This window comes from Tiliqua scincoides, chromosome 8 (assembly GCF_035046505.1).
Source record: "Tiliqua scincoides isolate rTilSci1 chromosome 8, rTilSci1.hap2, whole genome shotgun sequence".
Lineage (NCBI taxonomy): Eukaryota > Metazoa > Chordata > Lepidosauria > Squamata > Scincidae > Tiliqua > Tiliqua scincoides.
This window is the reverse complement of record NC_089828.1, coordinates 29,420,187-29,440,163: the sequence shown is the minus strand read 5'-3', so window position 1 is coordinate 29,440,163 and position 19,977 is coordinate 29,420,187. Positions and strand designations below refer to the sequence as shown.

The 19,977-nt window shown below is 44.4% G+C and overlaps 1 protein-coding gene across 1 annotated transcript; it reads left to right on the top strand.

Moving 5' to 3' along the window:
- Positions 1 to 1,107: 1,107 nt before the first annotated feature.
- AP1M1 (adaptor related protein complex 1 subunit mu 1) lies at positions 1,108 to 13,654 on the top strand. Its single transcript, XM_066636023.1, has 12 exons — positions 1,108 to 1,234; positions 3,699 to 3,855; positions 4,524 to 4,591; positions 4,954 to 5,084; positions 5,472 to 5,619; positions 6,629 to 6,755; positions 7,498 to 7,640; positions 8,204 to 8,275; positions 10,534 to 10,692; positions 11,111 to 11,236; positions 11,441 to 11,516; positions 11,843 to 13,654. The coding sequence occupies exons 1-12, from the start codon at positions 1,193 to 1,195 to the stop codon at positions 11,863 to 11,865; spliced, it is 1,272 nt and encodes a 423-aa protein (XP_066492120.1). The 5' UTR covers positions 1,108 to 1,192; the 3' UTR covers positions 11,866 to 13,654.
- The last annotated feature ends 6,323 nt before the right edge of the window (positions 13,655 to 19,977 follow it).

Sequence of the window (19,977 nt, the reverse complement as noted above, 5' to 3'; positions counted from 1 at the left end):
AGGAGATCTACAAAGAAATATAATTAATTAATTAAAGTTAATTAACTAATTAAAGTAATAAGCAGTAAGAAAGGCGCTCAAACATTTATCTCCCTCTATTTCCACCTGCTTGCAAACTGCAGCTGAGCTGCTTGCAGGGCAGTTAGCAGCAATCCTGCAAACTGAGGGAGCTGAGCTCTTTGCAGGGTATTTAATTAGCAGCTACAGTATCTGATTTTTGGAATAATTTCAGGGCTTGAGGCAGTTAGTTAAATCTTTCCATCATCGCCCTTTGGTGACCCACCCAAAATCAGGTTGTGACCCACAGTTTGGGAACAGGGTGACCAGCTGTCCTTTTCTTATCCTCTTTTTTAGCCTCATGGCCTGGAAAAGAACTGAAATGTCCTCCTTTTCCCTGTGAGCGGCCCCTGCAGGCAACGCTGAGCCATCTTATAATTAATAAGTTGCATGTAATGTAGTTTTAAATTTGATAATGAGCCAGACAGTGTTTCAATCAACCACCTGAAGTCAGTAGATGGGTGTTTTCAGCTTTTGTTTTGTCATGTCCTACATTTGTCCTGGATGTCCTACATTTTGGGGACCTGGTCCTCTTTTGCGGTTATGACAGCTGGTGACCCGGTGGCGTAGCTGGAGGGGGCGGCGCACCCAGTCTGGAGAGGAGGCTCAGCGGGGCGGGCAAGCAGCCCCTCCTTTCGGAGCCATTCCCGTACGGTTCCGTTTTGCCCCCCGCCGCCGGGAATAGCTCCGAAGGGAGGGGTCGCGTACCCGCCCCGCTGAGCCTCCCCTCCAGACTGGGTGCTCCGCCCCCTTCCAGCTACGCCACCGCCCTGTTTCTATAATGCTCTTCATGGTCTGGCATTGCGTTGGGCGTGACAGCGGGAAGGTTTGATCTGGGACCCCATACAACTCAGTGCGTGTGAGTCTACCCTTGAAGTCTATCGCCGCTTCAAAAGCTCTCCACGTACGCTGAGCACCTCCAGTGGTTGCCTCTCTGGCCTTTCGCCTCTCTACGGTGAGGCCCAGCAGTCGCCCGTCTAGCCATTTGCCCCTCTATGGTGAGGCCCAGGCCGTTGTCACCGGAAGTGCTGTTTGGGAGAGGGCAGGGAAGCGGAAGTGGTTGTGGGAGGGCAGAGCCGGGCAGAGGGAGAAGTGCTGGTGGGGCGGGTGCCGTAGCGGCCCTCGGAGGAGCGCCATGTCCGCCAGCGCCGTCTACGTGCTGGACCTGAAGGGAAAGGTACGGGGGGGGGAGCGTGAGCAGCCTCGGGGCGGCGCGGGTCCCTTACTCAGCAGGAAGGGGTCGGGGGAGCCTCCGCCTGAGCCCCCAGCCCCTCCCCCCACCGTCGTCATGGTGACGGGCTGGGCTCTGCAGGAGAGCCTCCATGGACAGGGGTAGTCTACCTGCAGGCCATCTGGAAGCAAGGGGCTCTGGTGTGAGCTGCTGGGACAAGGTGGGGGGGCCTTTGCTTTAGGCCTGGCGTGGCCTCTTTGCCCTCTTTCTTAGCCTGCCTGTGCCAACCTCCCTGAGTCTGTGAGACCCTCACAGTGAGAGCTAGTGAGAAAGGCGGTGTCCAAATGCTTTAGTTCAGTGCTTCTCAAAAGGTGGGTCGGGACCCACTGGGTGAGTCACGAGCCAGTTTCAGGTGGGTCCCCATTCACTTCAGTATTTTATCTTTAATACATTAGACTTGATGCCACCATGGTATGTGACTGCATTTGAGGAAACGTGAAAGCTCTGTACTTTTAACTGGCTCCTATGTATATGCTTTCAACAAGGATAGTCAATGGGACTTACCCCCGGTAAGTGTGGGTAGGATTGCAGCACAAGGATTGTTAAAAATGTTCCTGCTTGATGATGTCACTTCCAGTCATGTCATCACTTCCAGTGGGTCCTGACAGATTCTCATTCTAGAAAGTGGGTCTTGGTGCTAAAAGTTTGAGAACCATTGCATAATTTTAAATAATACTAATACTAATATTTATATTACCCATATTATTAGCTGTTAGGAAGGGGGGGGTCTTCAGGCCATTCTTGGCCTCTGTCCTTATTAGTTTGTCTGTGTGAGCCACACAGAGCAGTGATTTTCAACCTTTTTCATCTCATGGCACACTGGCAAGGCACTAAAATGGTCAGGGCACATCATCAGTTCTTTCAACAATTGACAAGGCACACTGCTGCCAATGGTAGACTTGCATCCCCCAATGGCCCTACTAATAAATTACCCTCTTCCAAATTCCTGAGGCACACCTGGGGACCATTTGCGGCACACCGGTGTGCCATGGCACAGTGGTTGAAAATAGCTGTCCTAGAGTCTGTAAGACTCAGTGGAAAAAAATGGTATACAAATGCTGTAATAATGAACTATTATTATCCTTTGGTATTAGCTGCTAGGACAGTGATTTTCAACCTTTTTCATCTCGCAGCACACTGACACACGTCACTAAAATGTTCAAGGCACACCTTCAGTTTTTTAGCAACTGACAAGGTACACTGTGCTGCTAGTGGGGGGCTCACATCCCCCAAGAGTGGTTTACTGTGGAACATCTTCACAGTTTACCAGAACAGTGGACCTCTGAATAGCAAGTTGTTTAAATGGGAACCATAACTGAGGAGGGTTGCAGCCTTCTTGTCCTCCTTAATGGGTTTCCTGTTAGGGAAATCTAGTTGTGGGTGCTGTTGGACAAAAGGAATCTAACAGGACTGCTTCTAGTGATCATCTTCTAATTGACTATGGCTGTAGGCAGGCTGGCCTTTGCATTTGCCTCTCACTTGCCAACTTCCTTGGCTTCAGGTGGGCATGGAGTTCTGTCAAGCTCTTCCTCAGACCAACTTTTTATGTAGTCCAAAGCCTCTTTGGCAGCAGCCTTTGGTTCAAATCCAAGGTCTACCTCTCATGCCTGCTGCCTTATCTTGTTTGCATCTGTAAGCAAAACTGGGCCCAATCCTTCCTAACTTTCCAGTGCTGATGCAACTGTGCCAAAGGGGTGTGCGCTGCATCCTGCACTGGGGAGGGCAGTCACAGAGGCTTCCTCAAGGAAAGGGAACGTTTGCATTGGTGTTGGAAAGTTGGATAGGATTTGGCCCTGAGACGTGCTTGTCAGCATGTTCAGTCATCTGACATAAAGAACCTTCCTGGTCATGTTTGACTACCTTGTTGCTGTTGTGGAAAATTATGCTTTAGTTTCTTAATCAAGTAATAACAGTCCTTGTTTCTTTAAGAGATCAGATGTTGCTGTTTGGGCGGGAGTTAGTGGCTTTCCTGGGAGCTGGAATGCAGTGTTAGAAACTTTTCCTGTGTTGTGCTAAAGTCCTTATATGTCACTAACTCAAAAAATCCTGGAGATTAGACTCAAATTGCTTTTGTGTGTATTCTGATCTTGATAGCTAATTGAGGCTCTCTCCTCAAGTAGGCTCATGCAGAGAGAAAATACACTACATTTTTTAAAACAGGCATTAAAGCCTGTGGCTTTCTGGCTCTATCTCCTCCCTCCTTAAAGGCTGGCAGAAATTAGAAGGCTCCCTTTAGGTGATTCTATATCACTTTTATCTTTGTCTAGATTGTGGTTCAGATTGTGGTTCTATAGCACTTTTTACTGTTGTGTCTGCTTTAGGGCATAAGCAAAGCTGTTGGCCAGTCACTTTTGCATCTTGCTTATCTTCAAGCTGCTAAGGTTTTTCTCTCCCCTGATTTTAATTTTAGGTCCTCATTTGTAGAAATTACCGTGGAGATGTGGACATGTCGGAAGTGGAGCACTTCATGCCCATTCTTATGGAAAAGGAGGAAGAAGGCATGCTGTCTCCCATTCTCGCTCATGGAGGAGTTCGCTTTATGTGGATTAAGCATAACAACTTGTATTGTATCCTTTACCAAAATGCAACATTGCAAGTTAAGGTATGATGTGGTAAAGGTGGAGATAAGATGGACTCAATTTGGACAGTGGTGATGACAGTGGATTTGATTGGGAGAAGTCAGGGACCTGAGCATCAGGATGTTGAAGGCTTGTTTAAAGCCACATGTTCCCCTTGAGCAACACAGCCCTATAGAGGTTGCTGAACCACACAAACAAATTTAAAAAACCATGCTTAATATAATGATGATTACTTTAGCCAAGGGCAGGACAATTCCATGTACTTGAATTTTGAAGCGCATGCACATTTCTTTGTCACTCATCTGAAAAAACTTCTGGAAGCCCAGAAGACACTTATTGGAGATTTAGGTTGCCAGTTGGAACCTTAACTAACACACACACCCAGCCAACTCTCTCTCAGCCCAGAAAAATGTCAATTTTTGACAAAATGTCAATTACCACTCTTTTTTCACACTATTTAGGGTAGCATATCTACCATTACAATCTTTGACATGAAGGAGGAATGGATATTCTTTTAAGTCGTTTTTAGGAAATGGGGTAAAATTGTACTTTAAAAACAAGCTGGCAAAACTTAGAAGATAGCTTAAAAATAGGTATATGTGTACAGTATGTATAAACATACCTTAAACTGTAAACTCCTGAATATGACTTCACAGTGGTTGCGACCTCCAAGAAGAATGCATGTGTCTCCTTAGTGTTCTCCTTCCTCTACAAAGTTGTTCAGGTGAGCTTGCATTCTGTTGCTCCAGCTCAGAGTTTTGAGGCTCTGCTTGTTCAGGCTGGGATTTGTTGTGGGCCTGACCCAAAGGAAGAAGTTGCAGAAGGGTCTGAACACCAGAGTTAGGGTGACTTGGTGGTTGGGCAGGGTGGCACCCCTAATGCCCTGGAGCAGACCTGCTTGTTCAGGCATTTCCCAGCTTCACCACCCTTGCAGCCTCTTGTGGTATGGCAGTGATTTAAATGTTAGAAAAGGATGCCTGTCTTGGGGAGGGGAGACTACCTTGGAGTGCTTTTCTGGGTGCCATTCTCCTTGCCTTTGTTGGAGTAAATAACTTGGGTGTCAAGAATCTCACAATTTCATTTCAGGTGTTCTCTGAATACTTCAAGGAACTAGAAGAAGAGAGCATTAGGGATAACTTCGTTATCATTTATGAACTCTTAGATGAGTTGATGGATTTTGGATATCCCCAAACCACTGACAGTAAAATTTTACAAGAGTAAGTATACTTGGGGGTAGCAGCGTGAGATATTTCAGCTTAGTTTTAGGAGATGAAAACATCGGCAGGAGGGAGAGTGTTTTAATGAATCCAGAATGGAGGGGAGAAGGGTTCGTGTATATGGAGGAGAGGAAGACAGGATGAAAGAATTTGGAGTCGCGGCCCAGGAGTAGAAGGAGGTAGGCTGGTGGTTTGTGTTTCTGCTGTGTTAGTGAAGTAGTAGAATAGAAATAGTGGAGTAGAAATGGATGACAATGTAGAAATTCAGCAGTTTCTACCACTGGTGGTGGATGGCTGGTGTGGGAATCGGAAGCGGGGGTTTGGCAAGAAGTTTTACAGAGGAAAAGAGTCTCTTAGGGTCTTTTCTTCTTGCCTGTGCTTGTGAAGGTATATAACCCAAGAAGGCCACAAGTTGGAAACAGGAGCACCCCGCCCTCCGGCCACAGTTACAAATGCCGTCTCTTGGCGTTCTGAAGGGATCAAGTACCGGAAAAATGAGGTGTTCTTGGATGTCATTGAATCTGTGAACCTCTTGGTGAGCACAAATAGTATTTGTCAAATGTTTAATTTAAAATGTGATTGGGTAGGAGGCTGCCTTTTTTGAGGATAGTCCAGTCTGGTCTGATTTGCAGTAGCTGTCCAAGATTTTGGCATAGAGAGGTTCCTTTGCCAACCTGCTACCAAAGGTGCTGGAAACTGCATGAGGAAAGTCCCTAGTTCCCAGAAGGTGCTGAGTTATGATCTGTCCCCATATATATGAAGTTGCTATGAATTAGGCCATTTGTTGTCTACTCTGTCAGTTAGTTTGCAGTGTATGGGATAGACACTTAGTGCAGAAAGAAAATGCTTGTAGGAATGTGACATTGCAAAGGTCCTGGGAAGCCGATGTAAAAAAACTGTGCTGGGTATCTTTGTACTATGCTGAGAGCTCAATATTCTGGCTGGTGGGTCCAGGACAAAAGGCCTTGTCCTTCAGGTGATTGTTTCAGGGCAGCTGGCTTGCATATGGCACCCCCTACTGAAACTCAGAATCTGTGTGCTTGTGAACCTTATCATAGGTTCCAAGGTTGCTCAGTAGTTTTGATCCCTGAGTTACCTTATTCCTTCCTTACTCCTACAGTTCAAACAACACACTAGAGCTCTGCTCTTACCTGCTGAGTTACAAGGTTCAAAATTGGGCTGACAGCTGGATGAATTGGAAGGACCTTTCCTTAATTTGAACAGGACCCTTAAGTGCTCCAGAGAAATAACTGCAGCAAAGAGGGAGGTGAACGAGAAGACCAAAACTCTGAGATTCAGCAGTTCAAGGGTCGCCTTCCTGAATTGCAGCCAATTGAGGGGCTCCCATCACTTGTGAATTCATTGAGACTGGAGGGTGTGTGTGTTTCCAGCTTTTTGTTTTTTAGCTCGTTAATGTATGTTGCTACACTGTGAGCAGACCGAGGTAGTAAACTAGCAAACATCTAAACTTATTTTGTGCATTTTGTTAGACTCTTGTTATGAGTCAGTGACACTCTCTTATTTTTGTCCTCCATTGTCTCCAGGTTAGTGCTAATGGGAATGTTCTGCGCAGTGAGATTGTTGGATCCATCAAAATGAGGGTTTTCCTATCGGGAATGCCTGAACTTCGCCTTGGCCTAAATGACAAAGTTCTCTTTGATAACACTGGCCGTGAGTATATCTACTTCAAATGTTGTAGGTTCCCCCGTCCCCCTGGATTTTGTCTCAGGAGAGAATTGCATTTGGCTGAGGAGGCTTTATATCTCTGTGTTGGGGATGGGGAAGAACAAACCTGTTCTTTTGCCTAGTGACCCTCTAATTGGCAACATTGGAAGAAGGCTGCTGTCATCTCCTTTGTAATCTTCAGTTAATTCTTTCAGTTCTCTTTGTATTTAGTTTAGGTATTGTGAAACGAAAATATGAGAGCTTGCTAACCTTGTGGGTTATCAAGTCCAGCTGCCACGCCAGAGAGAAGAAACTTCCTGCAAGTGCCTTGCCATGGCCATCTTAATTCTGCTTTTCTGGTAGCCTTTTAATCAGAGAAAGAGCCCATGGAGGTGTCTGTCTATCAGAGAGAGAAAGATGTTGATTTTCTCTAGGTAGCAAATTTCTATTGCATTAATTGTGCACCGAGATATTTACTGCCAGAGACAAAAACAAGGGAGATTTTTGGGTTTAGGTGTATCCTGGCCCAGGTCCTCTAAGCAAGGGTTGGAGGGAGTGGGGTATGTATTCCTCCTCTTTTGTGTGTGAACATTTAGTCCTGAATAATCCTTGGAGATACTTCTGCTAGTATCCTTTTTCATGCTCCCCAAAATCACCACCTTACCCAGGCACAGTGCCTCTCCCACCTGGTTTTCATTGGCTAGCAGTATGCCATCAAAGCTAGGACCACCTTTTGTCTCCCTGGCAGGTGGCAAAAGCAAATCTGTGGAGCTGGAGGATGTAAAATTTCACCAGTGTGTTCGTCTTTCCCGTTTTGAAAATGACAGGACAATTTCTTTCATCCCACCGGATGGGGAGTTTGAGCTCATGTCCTATCGCCTGAATACTCACGTAAGTCTGTGTAAATTCTGAAATTTCAAGCACAGTCTGTCCTTTTGTTTGATTTTTAAAGCAAAAGGGTGTCTTAAAGGAGGCAAGGCATGATTAAAATTGTCAACTTGACAGTAAGTGATATAGCAAGAAGTTATATGACTGTCACCAAGACAATCAAGGAGGTCAGATTCCTTCATAAGCAAAGTGTTATTCCTTCCTCTGCTGACATTGACCTGCTTGCAAACCCATCAAGTTAACTTGGAATTTGCAAGTGTGTAAAGTGCATCACATGGATTATTTTGATATAATTTTACAGTAGATTTGTAAGGATTATTCCCATATTGCAGCTGGGGAAGACTGAGGCTGAGGGGGAGTGGCTTACCTAAGATCTGGTAAGTTCCTAGAAGGGGAAGTTTGATTTGCTGCTGTTAGCCTACACTACACCAGCTCTCTAAGTTATTATCAACCACCTCCTTCAGTGGACTCTGATACTTCTAGTGTGGAACCTTTTTTTCTGGAACATTCTTTTGACAGGTTGAGAGCCAGGGATGGTAATATCTGATGTGTTTCTTCTTCTACAGGTGAAGCCCCTAATCTGGATTGAGTCGGTCATAGAGAAGCATTCCCATAGCCGCATAGAGTACATGATCAAGGTCCGTAATAGTCTTGGAACACTCTCTGGCTTCCTCTTCGCCCTTTTTGTATACAGTGAAATCTTTAAACTGGCTTCCTCTTCCCTTGAAACTTCTTGCATTCAAATTTAAATGTCGGCTTCTACTGTGATTTTTTTTACACGTCTCATGATGAAAAAGGCTGGAAGTGGTGTCATGTGTTTTTATTCTAAGTTCTCATTTTTATTTTAAATGCTTTAAAAATGTACTAGGTAGGTGATATAGGTGATACAGTGTCAGCAGATGCAGCCACAGTATTTCTAACTGGAAAAGTAATCTATTTTAATTTCTGGAAAATATCTTAAAACACCAAAATGTGGTGGTTTGTGTTTTTAACCCCCATCCAAAAAACTTTCTATCTATTGATTTTTAACAGCACATGAGCATGGTTAGTAGAGCTGTCAGATATTTACCTGATAAATAGGGACAGTCTAAAATGGTAAAAATGAAATAACACCACTCTAACATGAAATTGGGCTTATAAAACTCGATATCCTGCTCAGTTGATGAAATGACACAGACACACACCTATTAAAGTGACTGCAGAGCATCTGTGGATTGTCCTGAGTGCTTCTGTCTTTGATTCTAAGCCCCTAACTCTCTCACAGCTCTGTTGCTTTAACTGGCTGTAGAGTCTTCTGAGTATGCTCAGAAGCTGCCAAGGAAAATGCATGGAGCCTTTTGGAAAGTGAAACTGAGCTACAGTCTGCATTTACTTGGAGTGTGTGACTGTGCCTCATTCCTTTGGAAAGGGCAGGCCAAGAGGAATACAGTGCCACCAGAATTGCCCTGATCTGATGAAAGCAGGCACCAAAAACACTTGAGAAGGAAGTCCCTCCCTTCAAGCTGATAAATGTATTGAACCCTATGGAAAGTGAAACTGACTCATAAGCAAATGTTTAATGGTTCCTTGTTATGTTTGTGTTTTTCCTGCATTTTAAAACTTCTGCATTTTAAAACCAGTTTTTTCCATAGCAATCCAATGCTATGTTCAGTTCTGTTAGTTCAAGTTTCTATCTTAATGTTTTAGTTTGACAATGTTTTAATTTGTGTTTGGCAGCGTTAAGTTCATTGTAGTTGTTCATACAAGTAGCATGGAAATCTTAACTGTAAGATTTAATTCAAGTAATTGGAGTCCATTTAAATTTGATTCATGTAGTTGATTATGTAATTGTGCTCTTTGGGGGTTGTGTGTGTGTGGGAGAGAGAGAAATGTTTTATACCTGTTTTATTCCTGTGGCGTTGTCTGCTGACAGCCACAAGCATAAAACACATATATACCACCTTTATGACAGTGATTGCACTTGATAAAATGCTTTAAAAATGATTAAAATATTAATTTGGAATCAAAACATATAGCACCGCTTTCAGCCTCCCCCTTTTTTAGGATATCACTGCCATTCATGAAAAAATAAAATAGTTTTAGACTGCCTCTACTGATAAATTAGACCAGTTTAAAGCAGCGTCTCTCAAGGTTTGTCCCCTGCTGTACCCCTTTGCATGGCCTACCTATTGGAAGTACCACCGAAAGTAACTGGTGATATCATCACCAGTTACTTCTGGATTGGGAGGCCAGATGCAACGTGACAAACACTGGTAAGAGGCTCAAGGCAGACAGGAGGGCTTTTTTGAGCACATGAATAGCACATGCTGGAGCTCTGCCTGCCAAGCCAAGCCTCCTGCTACTTGTCACATTGCATTTTTAGTCTTGCTGCCAGATGGCAGGGGCTCGGGGGTCTTGCACATACCACCAGACACCACTTCAAGTACCACTGGTGGTATAAGTACCAGTGGTTGAAAAATACTGGTTTAAACTGATAAATGTGTAAATCGATAAAGCAATAACTTGGCCAAAAGGACTTGTCACTTACTGAATACAAAAGAAATCTTAGGATCTTCCTCTGCTTTGAGATACATTCCAGATAACAGTGTATTCCAAAGATGGTCTGAGGCACACACTTCACTGTAAAACTAAGCTGATATTGGCTTGATAATGGGGAACCCCACAAAAGCTGCTTCAAAGAGCTGGATATGAGCACTGTAAATGAATAAAAAGCTCATAATTCACAATCTGTGCACTGGTGTTGAAGGATCTGATTGATGTTTCAGTACAGAAATGTTGAGCATTGAGTGAGCAGAGCCCCTGCTAGTTTGATTTTTAAAGAATCTATATTCTCACATTTTTGGGGTGGGGAGAAGAAGAATCATTTTGACATTTTTGGGGCTTTCAATCTTCTTAGGCCAAGAGTCAGTTCAAGCGCAGATCCACAGCCAACAACGTGGAGATCCACATACCTGTGCCAAATGATGCCGACTCACCCAAGTTTAAAACCACCGTCGGGAGTGTCAAGTGGGTGCCTGAGAACAGTGCCATTGTGTGGTCTGTTAAGTCTTTCCCGGTGAGTTTTTAGGAAGAATGCTCAATTATGACAAAACTGGGCAGAAAGCTTTTGCGAGAATAATGAATGCAGCTGGCTACATCCTGCCTGGACAGAAGACTGAAACAGTCCTCCTGGGGTTTTTCTCCAGCTTCTGAATTTAACTTCTTGGCAGCTGTTATGTTTGGTCTTCCCTCTGCCCTTCGCTCAGAGTGGGTGCCAGATCTTGGCTGCAGTGCGTACCTGATTGGGTTTGTTTTGCTTTGCTCTACCCTGCAGAGTGAGGCTTGATTTGCTTGTCTGGCATACTCTGTTTCTGGCACGCACTGGCTGGTGGCATCATCATGCCTGGTGATGGGTAGGCTGTTTGGTGAGGGAGCCAGAGAGCTGCATCCTGGGAGGGGATGTGAAAACTGACACTGCCCTTTTCTGTCTGCAGGGAGGGAAGGAGTACCTGATGCGGGCTCACTTTGGACTCCCAAGTGTTGAAGCTGAGGACAAAGAGGGGAAGCCACCCATCAGTGTTAAGTTTGAAATCCCATATTTCACCACGTCTGGAATCCAGGTGAATGGCTTTTCGCAATTGGACCTCTGCTCTGTGTGTTAATTGCCTACAATCAACCTGTGACTTAGGCTGCTTTAGAGTGCATGAGGGTTGAGTTTCATGACGCACACCCTTTTATGGGGGGGGGGTACAACTTTTCCAGACCTGTGCAGCCAGTTGTCATCCTGCATTATGAAGAATTCACTGCCAACCTTCTTTTTCCAGGTTCGCTACTTAAAGATAATTGAGAAGAGTGGCTACCAGGCGTTGCCTTGGGTACGCTATATCACCCAGAATGGAGGTACGTGTGTCTTGTTTCTCAGAAGCCTGGAAGGCTGCCGGGTTGATGGAGATGTCTCTTGTGGTGGGTGTCGGGGATGTGTATGAACTGTGTCTGTGTGGGTGGACTAGGCACCAGGGCTTGAGAGGAAGTGGGAGGTGGCTGAACTTTCCTCTATGTTACCAGCACATGCCCCTTGCAAAGAATGTGCAGTCTATAGTTCAAATGCAACTGCTGGGGTTGGGTGCAATGTAGGGGATCCAGATGGGTGGCTCATCTTTTCTTTCTGTGTGACAAACAGTAGTTTCAAATTAACAAACTCTCTCAAATGTTACTTTCTGCCCTAGATTATCAACTGCGGACACAATAAGATCAAGCCAACCACCACAGACAAGAAAGCAACCAATCTTCTAGCTTAGAGAGATGCATGGAGTTGGGGTGCTGTCTTGCATGGTGAATGGGAATCAGTGGCTGGCTGGCTGGCTGGCTGGAAGAGGGATCGGGCACAGCTCTCACTGTGTGCACAGTGCCCAAGAGGGCTTGGGTCATTTGTCTGCAGACCTGTGAATGTTTGTCTTTGTTCTTCTGTTCAGTGTTGATCATGTTAGGAGTAGTAGCTGCTCTGAATTGCCCGGAGGCCCAAAGCCAAACTCAGGGAAGCCTGGGCAGTCTTATTTTCAAGCTTCAGCAGGTCCAAGTTATCTGGAGTACCTTCTGAAACTTTTTGAGTATTAGCCAAGAGTCTCTTGCCAGAGAAATGCCTGCTGACACTTCTTAATTCTAATAAATCCCAGGCCATCATTTCACTCTTCTCTCGGATTGTCTTGGAAGACAGCTTGATTAGTTCTGAGGAACTTTGTAAGGAGCTAATAATAATCCAAATGGAGGTCCCCAAATAGCCTGTTTGGCAAGTTCAGCCCATTTAATTTGACAGCCCTCTGCTCCAGGCAGGATGAGAAGGACAGAAACATGCATGCCAGTGCCATAACTGCTCTCACACAAGGGCAGGAGTTTCAAAATGGGGTAACTGAACTATCTTATGTTATGCCAACTGTGTTTTCTTTCAGCTGCAGATCTGTGTAGCTCTAGTTCTCGCAAAACAGCAGCTGAAGTGGCAAACCTGTGTCTGGCTGCTAGTTCATATCGTAGGTGGGGTCTTCTGTGATGGAAACGGACATGGAACAAATTCCTCATAGGAAATGGTGTTGCACAGGAAGGTTCTAGCCTGACAAGCTAGCTTTCTGTGTGCAGGGAATGATTTTGGACAGAGAAGTATTCCATCATGTGAGCCCTCACCTGCGATCTGAAGTGGTGCGGTCCAAACATGTGTTTGCCAAGTCATGTGTTGCCAGAATTTGTGTCAGTTGTAAGAAGAGCTCTGTGTGAGTTGTTCACAGAAAGTTTGAAAGTTTTTAGTGAATCTGAACTAACAGCAGAGCGATTGGCAAATGGAATACAGGCAGAGGTGCTTCCCTATACCCTGTGGAAGGCTTTTCCTCCTCTCCTTCCCTCAAGGTTCTTTTGTTCCATTTTTCTCATGAGACACCACTTGTTGGTCAGCTCTGTGTTCCATTGATCTCTTCTGGCGGAAAGGCAAACTTACAAACGCTTGGTTAGCATCCACATCTTTTTTGCATTATGTCTTTTTCCTGCTCAGAGCTGCTGGTTTCAATTTTATAATGTGTTTACAATGGCTACATCAGTGTTTGCTTTTTAAAAGGCAGACTTTAAAAGCCAGTGTGTGTTTGGGAACCTGATGCTCCTAGATGTGTTAAGACAGCTTTGGAAACTGGACAGCTTTGTCCCCAGAAAGCAGTCCAGTTGCCACATATACTCTGCTTGAGCAAATGGAAACTCCAAATGGAGGCAGAGCAGGGAGCTGATGGCACTTTTTGTGGTCTCCTGAGTGTTTATGGCCGTTTGGTTTTCTGCAGTTGCACTTAAAGATTGTATTGGAAAAAACATAGCTTCATCACTGGGTAGAAATTTGGGGGTGGGGGCAAGTAAAGATTTCATGAAGCTGGTTTCTGTGACCTGAAAACACAACTCACCCATTCCCTCTAGCTGTCAAAAGTTTTCAAGCATGCATCATGCCTGCAAAAGATCATTGTATTTGTTACCTAGAAGTCTGTTAAAATAAATTGAACTTCCATGATCAAGACCTTGAGTGGTATCACTGTTTTTGGTCATGAAACTCCTTGAGTGGTGTGTGAGAGGTTTTCTGGACAATGAGTCTGGGAATTCAGAGTTGAGGGCTGGGCATTTGCTACCTCACGTTGCAGATTGGCCCTGAATAAGACACACATAGGATTGCTTTATGGCATATTATAGCACAGTAGAAAAGGCTGGCTGGTCTTTAGTATTCCACATGGAGATCACCATCACTGCATTGACAGAAGTTGGCCTCTGCCCCATAGGCACTGTCTACTGTTATCACCCTTGCCTTCACAACAGTAGTCATTGCACTGGTGGGTGCAATTCTCCAGAGAACAGAAGAATGCAAGAGTCCTCTAAATGTAAAGTGCTGGAAAATCCAACCTTTTATTTACTACATTTTTTGTGACTACATAAATGCTGAAACATTTTAACACTGAAAAGCATGATGACATCATCATTTGCTTTGTTCTTTTTTGCTTAGCAAACACCCTTGATGATAATGCACGGCATAAAGTGAGGTCAGTAGCGATGCTTAAAAATGAACATAAAGAAATCTGAAAACGGTGCAGGAGGTACACACAAATAAGGCAAAATGATGCCTGGTACACTTTTTTTGTTCCTCACACATGCAAGTACAGGAAGAATGCTGGACAAAGAGGGAAACTGAGCAATGAACTGTTCATGTGAAACCAAAATGGGACAGCAATTCATAAATTACTGTTATCAAACTACAGCTGCTTGAGGTGATACACTAAATGCCCCCCTCCCCTAGCATTTGCCTCTGCTATTCTTTCTCACTCCCTAGTTTTGAAAAGAATGAGAGGAAAAGAGCAGAAGTGGAGGAGAAAGAGGGTGGTGAACCACTCTATTTTCCTCTACATTTCCTGTTCCACTTTCCCCTTCCTTTTAGAAACCAGAGTGGTAGCGGAGTGCTGGCGGTAGGTGACCAGGCAGAGGCAGGTACCTCCTACTGATAATCTGCCCAAGGCAACTCTGTTTCTAACTGGAAAAGAAAAAACAGCAGAACAGTCCTCATACCAAAACATCTCCCCTTGTTTTTCATTGGTACGGAAGAGCCCCCTCTGACTCAGAAGTGATTTCTTTGGGTTGACTGAGATACCTGATGATTGTCTTTTGGCTTTATGTATATTGGAAACAATCAAGCTAACTTGAAGATGGAAAGCAACTTGGGCAGAAACGAGTAGAACGGATGGGGGGAAAGCAGAGAATTGAAAGAATTAAACCAAATCAATTCATTTGCAGGCATAAGGGTGAGTAACTTGCATGGATGTGGGCTTGGACTGAAGCATGAAAGTTATGACTGAAATTAGCAAGACCAGTTTTCGTCTTTCAATAGATGTTGGAGCTGAAAGTGAAAATGATCTTGCCATGATTATAAAGCATAATCATGACAAATCATATTAAGGAGGTGATGGCCCAGCTTCTGCCTGATTGGGGGCACAACCTGCAGAAGAGCTCCTCACTGGATTGCAGCATAATCCGCCCCTCTTCTGCAGTGGCATCCCCACACCAGGAGTGCCACTGCTGGGTCAGGCAAACCTCTGTACCAAACCATTCAAAGCAAGCGGAGGCCCTCCCACTGAAAGCCTGCTCCTTTTCAACTTCCATGCACAGCGCCACTTCTGTGACCAAAGTTGCCAAAACAACCAGGGAAAAAACATACACGAATACCCAACCATATTCTTGACTTCTGACTGGTTGCTAGGTTGAGTAAACTTATTCAGTAACACTTGGCATCATTACTTGCACAGAATGTGCTTTACTGCTCAAACTATCCAGTCTGCTTAGGACCACTAATGTACCAACCCCACAAGGCTGGGTTGGTGATAACAGTGCAGTCTGGTGTCATGGTGGTGATAGTCATCATGGGGGTTGCTTCAACAGCTGCATTCATGCACAGCTCCTCTATACCACATTAGAAAGCAAGCCCAAGCTCAGCCACTGCATCTGCCATGGGAGCAAATAGAAAAACATTTGCTCTTAGCCTGGTTCCTGTTGGAGTCTATCAGGCTTCAGACTTGGTGCTGACTAGAGTACTTGAACAGTTGATAGCTAAAAAGCACCTGCTGAATTAGGCTGGGATGGGGGGGGGAGGAGAGGGCTGCTGGGTGCTTAGCTGTGTGGCCCAGAGGAGCACTGCATTGGCATGGTGCAATGTGTTTGGCACTGCGGTGCAATGTCAGAGGCAGCATCATGGCAGGCGAGGGGGTGGCTGTGCTGCAATCCTATGAGGAATCCTCCTGAATTAGGTGGCCAACTTTCTAGGAGTGGCCTGGAGTTTCCAGAAATTGGCATCAGATGACTACTGAAAGCAAGCCCAGGTATTTTAACAGTACCTCCCGCGAATTTCCAACATTACATCATGTTGGGGACTGAGATTTCTTTGTGACCAGGAAGTGTGTAGAGTAGGAAAAGAGGAAAGGTGGTTGTCTTCTAACTTCTTCAGATCTTGAATTACACAGCTCTCCTTAACATAAAGGGTGTTTAGAAAGGGAGCTGGAGGCTGTGGATCCCCTGTAGCCTGGGTATCAGCTCCCAGCATCTTTCCCCCTGATTTCCTGAGCTGATGGGTTCAGAATCAAACAGAGAAGTCTTAAGAGGCATCAGTGCAATGGATGTGGCCAGCTTGGCAACAGCTTCTTGTAATGCTTGAGATATTCCTTGGGACAAGTCCCTGCTCAGCATCCTCATTAGGCCTGGGTTAAGTGGCTTGAGTTGTGTGGCAGACAGAACACATGCACAGGGATATACAAGCAGGGACTGAAGTGGTTGTGCACTGATCACACATCATGTTGTATATGTAGCGGGGGCTTGCACAAGCTGAGGCTTGCCCTTAAATGTTACGCACATACATGTAGTAGAGTGCACATCTGAGGGGGCTCTGTGGACAAGACCTGTCAGCATGTGAAGGATTAAATACATCTGTTGGAATTTTGTGGTGGGTAGCATTCTATCAATGTTCTCTCAGAGGAAACCCAAGGCTGGTCTGTTGATTATGCTGATGGAGGCAACCACCTCTGGCACTGGATTGGAAGTGGGTACTTGCCACCTGTGTCTGCTGCTGTTGCTCCTCCTACTCCCTGGATTCAGAAAGGAAATGGAATGGAAGACAAAGTGTGAAAGAGAGGAGAGGGGTGGTCTTAGAGCACCAGAGGCATCCTTGGCCTCCTTACATCCTGCACCACTGTGTTCTTCTCTTCCTTCTCAAATTTAGAGAGTGGGAGGTAGTGGAGGTAGGCAGGCAGATGTGGGTAGATGCCCCATGCCAACCTACCCCTGGGAACAAGTCCACATGGTTGTATCACTTTGGAAGTTCTCTTGTAGTGGGGAGGGGAACTATCAGAGATGCTCTAGCCCAGTACTCTTCTCCCATAACTTCCTGTTTCTCCCTTTCTTTTCAAATCCAGGGACTGGGAAGAGGGGTAGAGGCTTGCATGCTGCTGCACAAGTGGGGGCAGCATATATCTGACATGTTACTTGAAGTGCTGGGAGATCTTGGGCCTCCCCGGGGGGGGGGGGGAGACATTCATAATAGGGAGAATGTGTACTCTTCCACCACCTAGTAACACTCTAAAGCACTTTCGGCTCTTTTTTAATGCTCTTTTTCCATATTGCCTTTTTTAATTCAGCCATTCTTTCCTGCTGGCTCCAGAGCCAGAGGGGATCTGAATGCATCACACATGAGCCTCTTTAGCCCTGTGAAAAACATAGGTCTGTTGATGCACGTATTGTTTATTGAAGGACATTTCCAAATTCAAGTTAGCTTCATTTCGTTTCATGCCCTCTGCCAGCCTTACCTGGGTGAAAAACAAAAACAACCCAAAACAACAAAACCAAAAAGAAACACACGACAAAAGCAGCAAAGTCTCTCACAAATGCCAGTGCTTTTTAACAACATTTCAATCTTTTGGATGGGCAGGTCCTACCCACAAAATAACTTTTTTTTTTCTAGAAAAAGACAAATAAATTAAAGGTAACACACATTAAGAGTGCTGTTCTGCATTCTATGTGACAAAAGTACTACCTTGAAACACTCATTTTGGCATGTACAAGTTATCTTGGAGGAAGGGAGGGGTAACCTGGCAGTGTTTGTAGTCATTTAACACACATTGAAGTGCTTGCTAAGATCATGCTGAAGATACACCCTGCAGCCTGGAAAAGCACAAAACTTCAGCTGACCTTAGTATCAGGAACACAAAAGATTGTAACATAAAACTTTGGTAATTATATACACATTTTCCACATTGTCATAAATTAGAGCAGTGATTAAATAAATGCATATAAAATATAATTAAATTAAAATCACACCATAATAAAAAAAAATAGGAACACATTTGTGTTTGTACCCTGTAAAAAGGACATTGACAATTCAACAACAACAAAATCTTCAAATGAGAACAACAAAAATCCCTTTCTTAAACTCTTTAACAACAGGCTTTCAGTGACATTCAAAACCTAGATGAAAGACCTTCGTTGGATTATTGAACAATTCTACCAAAAAGCAAATGAAGGAAATAAAAAAAAACAAACGTAAACCCAAACAACTTTTAAAAAAATCAAACTCCTTACAAAGAAGAATCAAGCCCTCAAAATAAATAAGCTATAACTTTTAAAGTAACCTTGACAGTTAGCAAGTTAGCAACTTCTGCCTTAGCACATAGACTCTCTATACAACGTAACCCTAATGATTTATTATTATGAGGTATTTGGAGGAATTGGTTAAAAGTTATGCACGGCCTTGTCTGGATAGAGGACTCAAGCTTCCTGCAAAGGGGGAGGAAGAGGAAAGCTTTGGCTTGCCAGCAAGGAAGTGGAAATCAAAACAAACATTTCCCTTTGGTATCAAAGGAAGTTTCATTGCATGATTGCATGGCAAAAAGCACCACGGTGAAGAAGAATTATTTCTTTTATTTATTTTTTCATTAGTGGCCTTTCTAGTAGGCTGAGGTATTCAAAGAGTATCTATAAGGTGAGACATAAAGAGGTCAAGAGCGGTTTAACACTTTGGTTCAAGCAAGGCACTCATCCTAGGTTATAAAGTTTGCAACATGTTTGCCGAGAGTTTTATTGTCATTGTTGTGAAAGTTGTAATTATTATCGTTATGAATGAAGACAAATTTACACACTGAGTAAAAGACGGGGAAGGGGGGCCGGGTTCAGCAGAATGAGTCCCCTTTTTCAGACCCAGGCCGTGCATGAAAAATCTTTGGTATTCTTTGGTTTCATCAACGTGATTAAAATCACCAATGGAAATTGAGTGAGGTAGCATCTTTGGTTCACACTATAAATAGTAGAGCTTCACACACATTTTTTTCTTTTTTCTTTCTGTTTTTTTTTAAGAGGTGGGCGTAACTATTCCTGACTCTTCCTGCATCTTCGTCTTAAGGAAATAGTTACAAAAATGTATTGTAAAACTAACCACACCACAATGATAACCCATTAAGGCCAAAGAAAGTCTCCAACCTGGCCTCCTGGGCCATTGAATGCTACCTAAACGCAGCTAGATAGAAAAAGGTCCGTGCTTTCTCTTTGTTTGCTAAATGCATAGTGTTCATCTCACATCCAAAGGAAGAAGAAAGGAGGCAGGAGTCCTACCCCTTCATGGAAAACAGGTATGATCAATTCCATGAGGAAATGTGTCCTAAGACTCTTTGGTATAGCAAAGCTGGCAATGGACTCACCATCCACGTTATGTGAAACATTTGTGTGGGCCTGGACAGGAATCTGCAATCTTCAAGGTCAGCTTGACAGGCTTTCAACAGTATGAACACTGAAAATGTCCAATAGGCCCTCTTTTTTTGTGACTTCTGTGATGTCATTGGAGCTATCTTAGATGGATGGAAACTCAGGGAGAGCCGGGAGAGCCAGGATGGTGTAGTGGTTCCAGTGTTGAACCTGGAAGATTCAGGTTCAAATTCCCACTCGGCCACAACCTTCCTGGGTGACCTTGAGCCAGTTATTATCTCTCAGTCTAACCTACCTCATAGGGTTGTTGTGAGGGCAAAAGGAGGGAGGTGGAACTATGTATACCACCCTGAGCTCTTTGGAAGAAGGCAGGTCTGACAAGAGGGGGCAGGGGGAGCAAAATCCCTAGGGCCCAGGCTTCCAGGGGGTCTGGACCATGGCAAAACAAACCATATAGTACAAAACAAATTTAGAAAGGGGAGGCCAATCAGGTATCTTGGCCCAGGCCCAATGCCAGCTCCCTGCAGCCCTTGACTGGCCTGAAAGATTGCAAAGAAACCTAGCATATTCAAAGTGTGCCATGGATGGTGAAGTTGCTGAGAGATATCTGTTAAGAGCA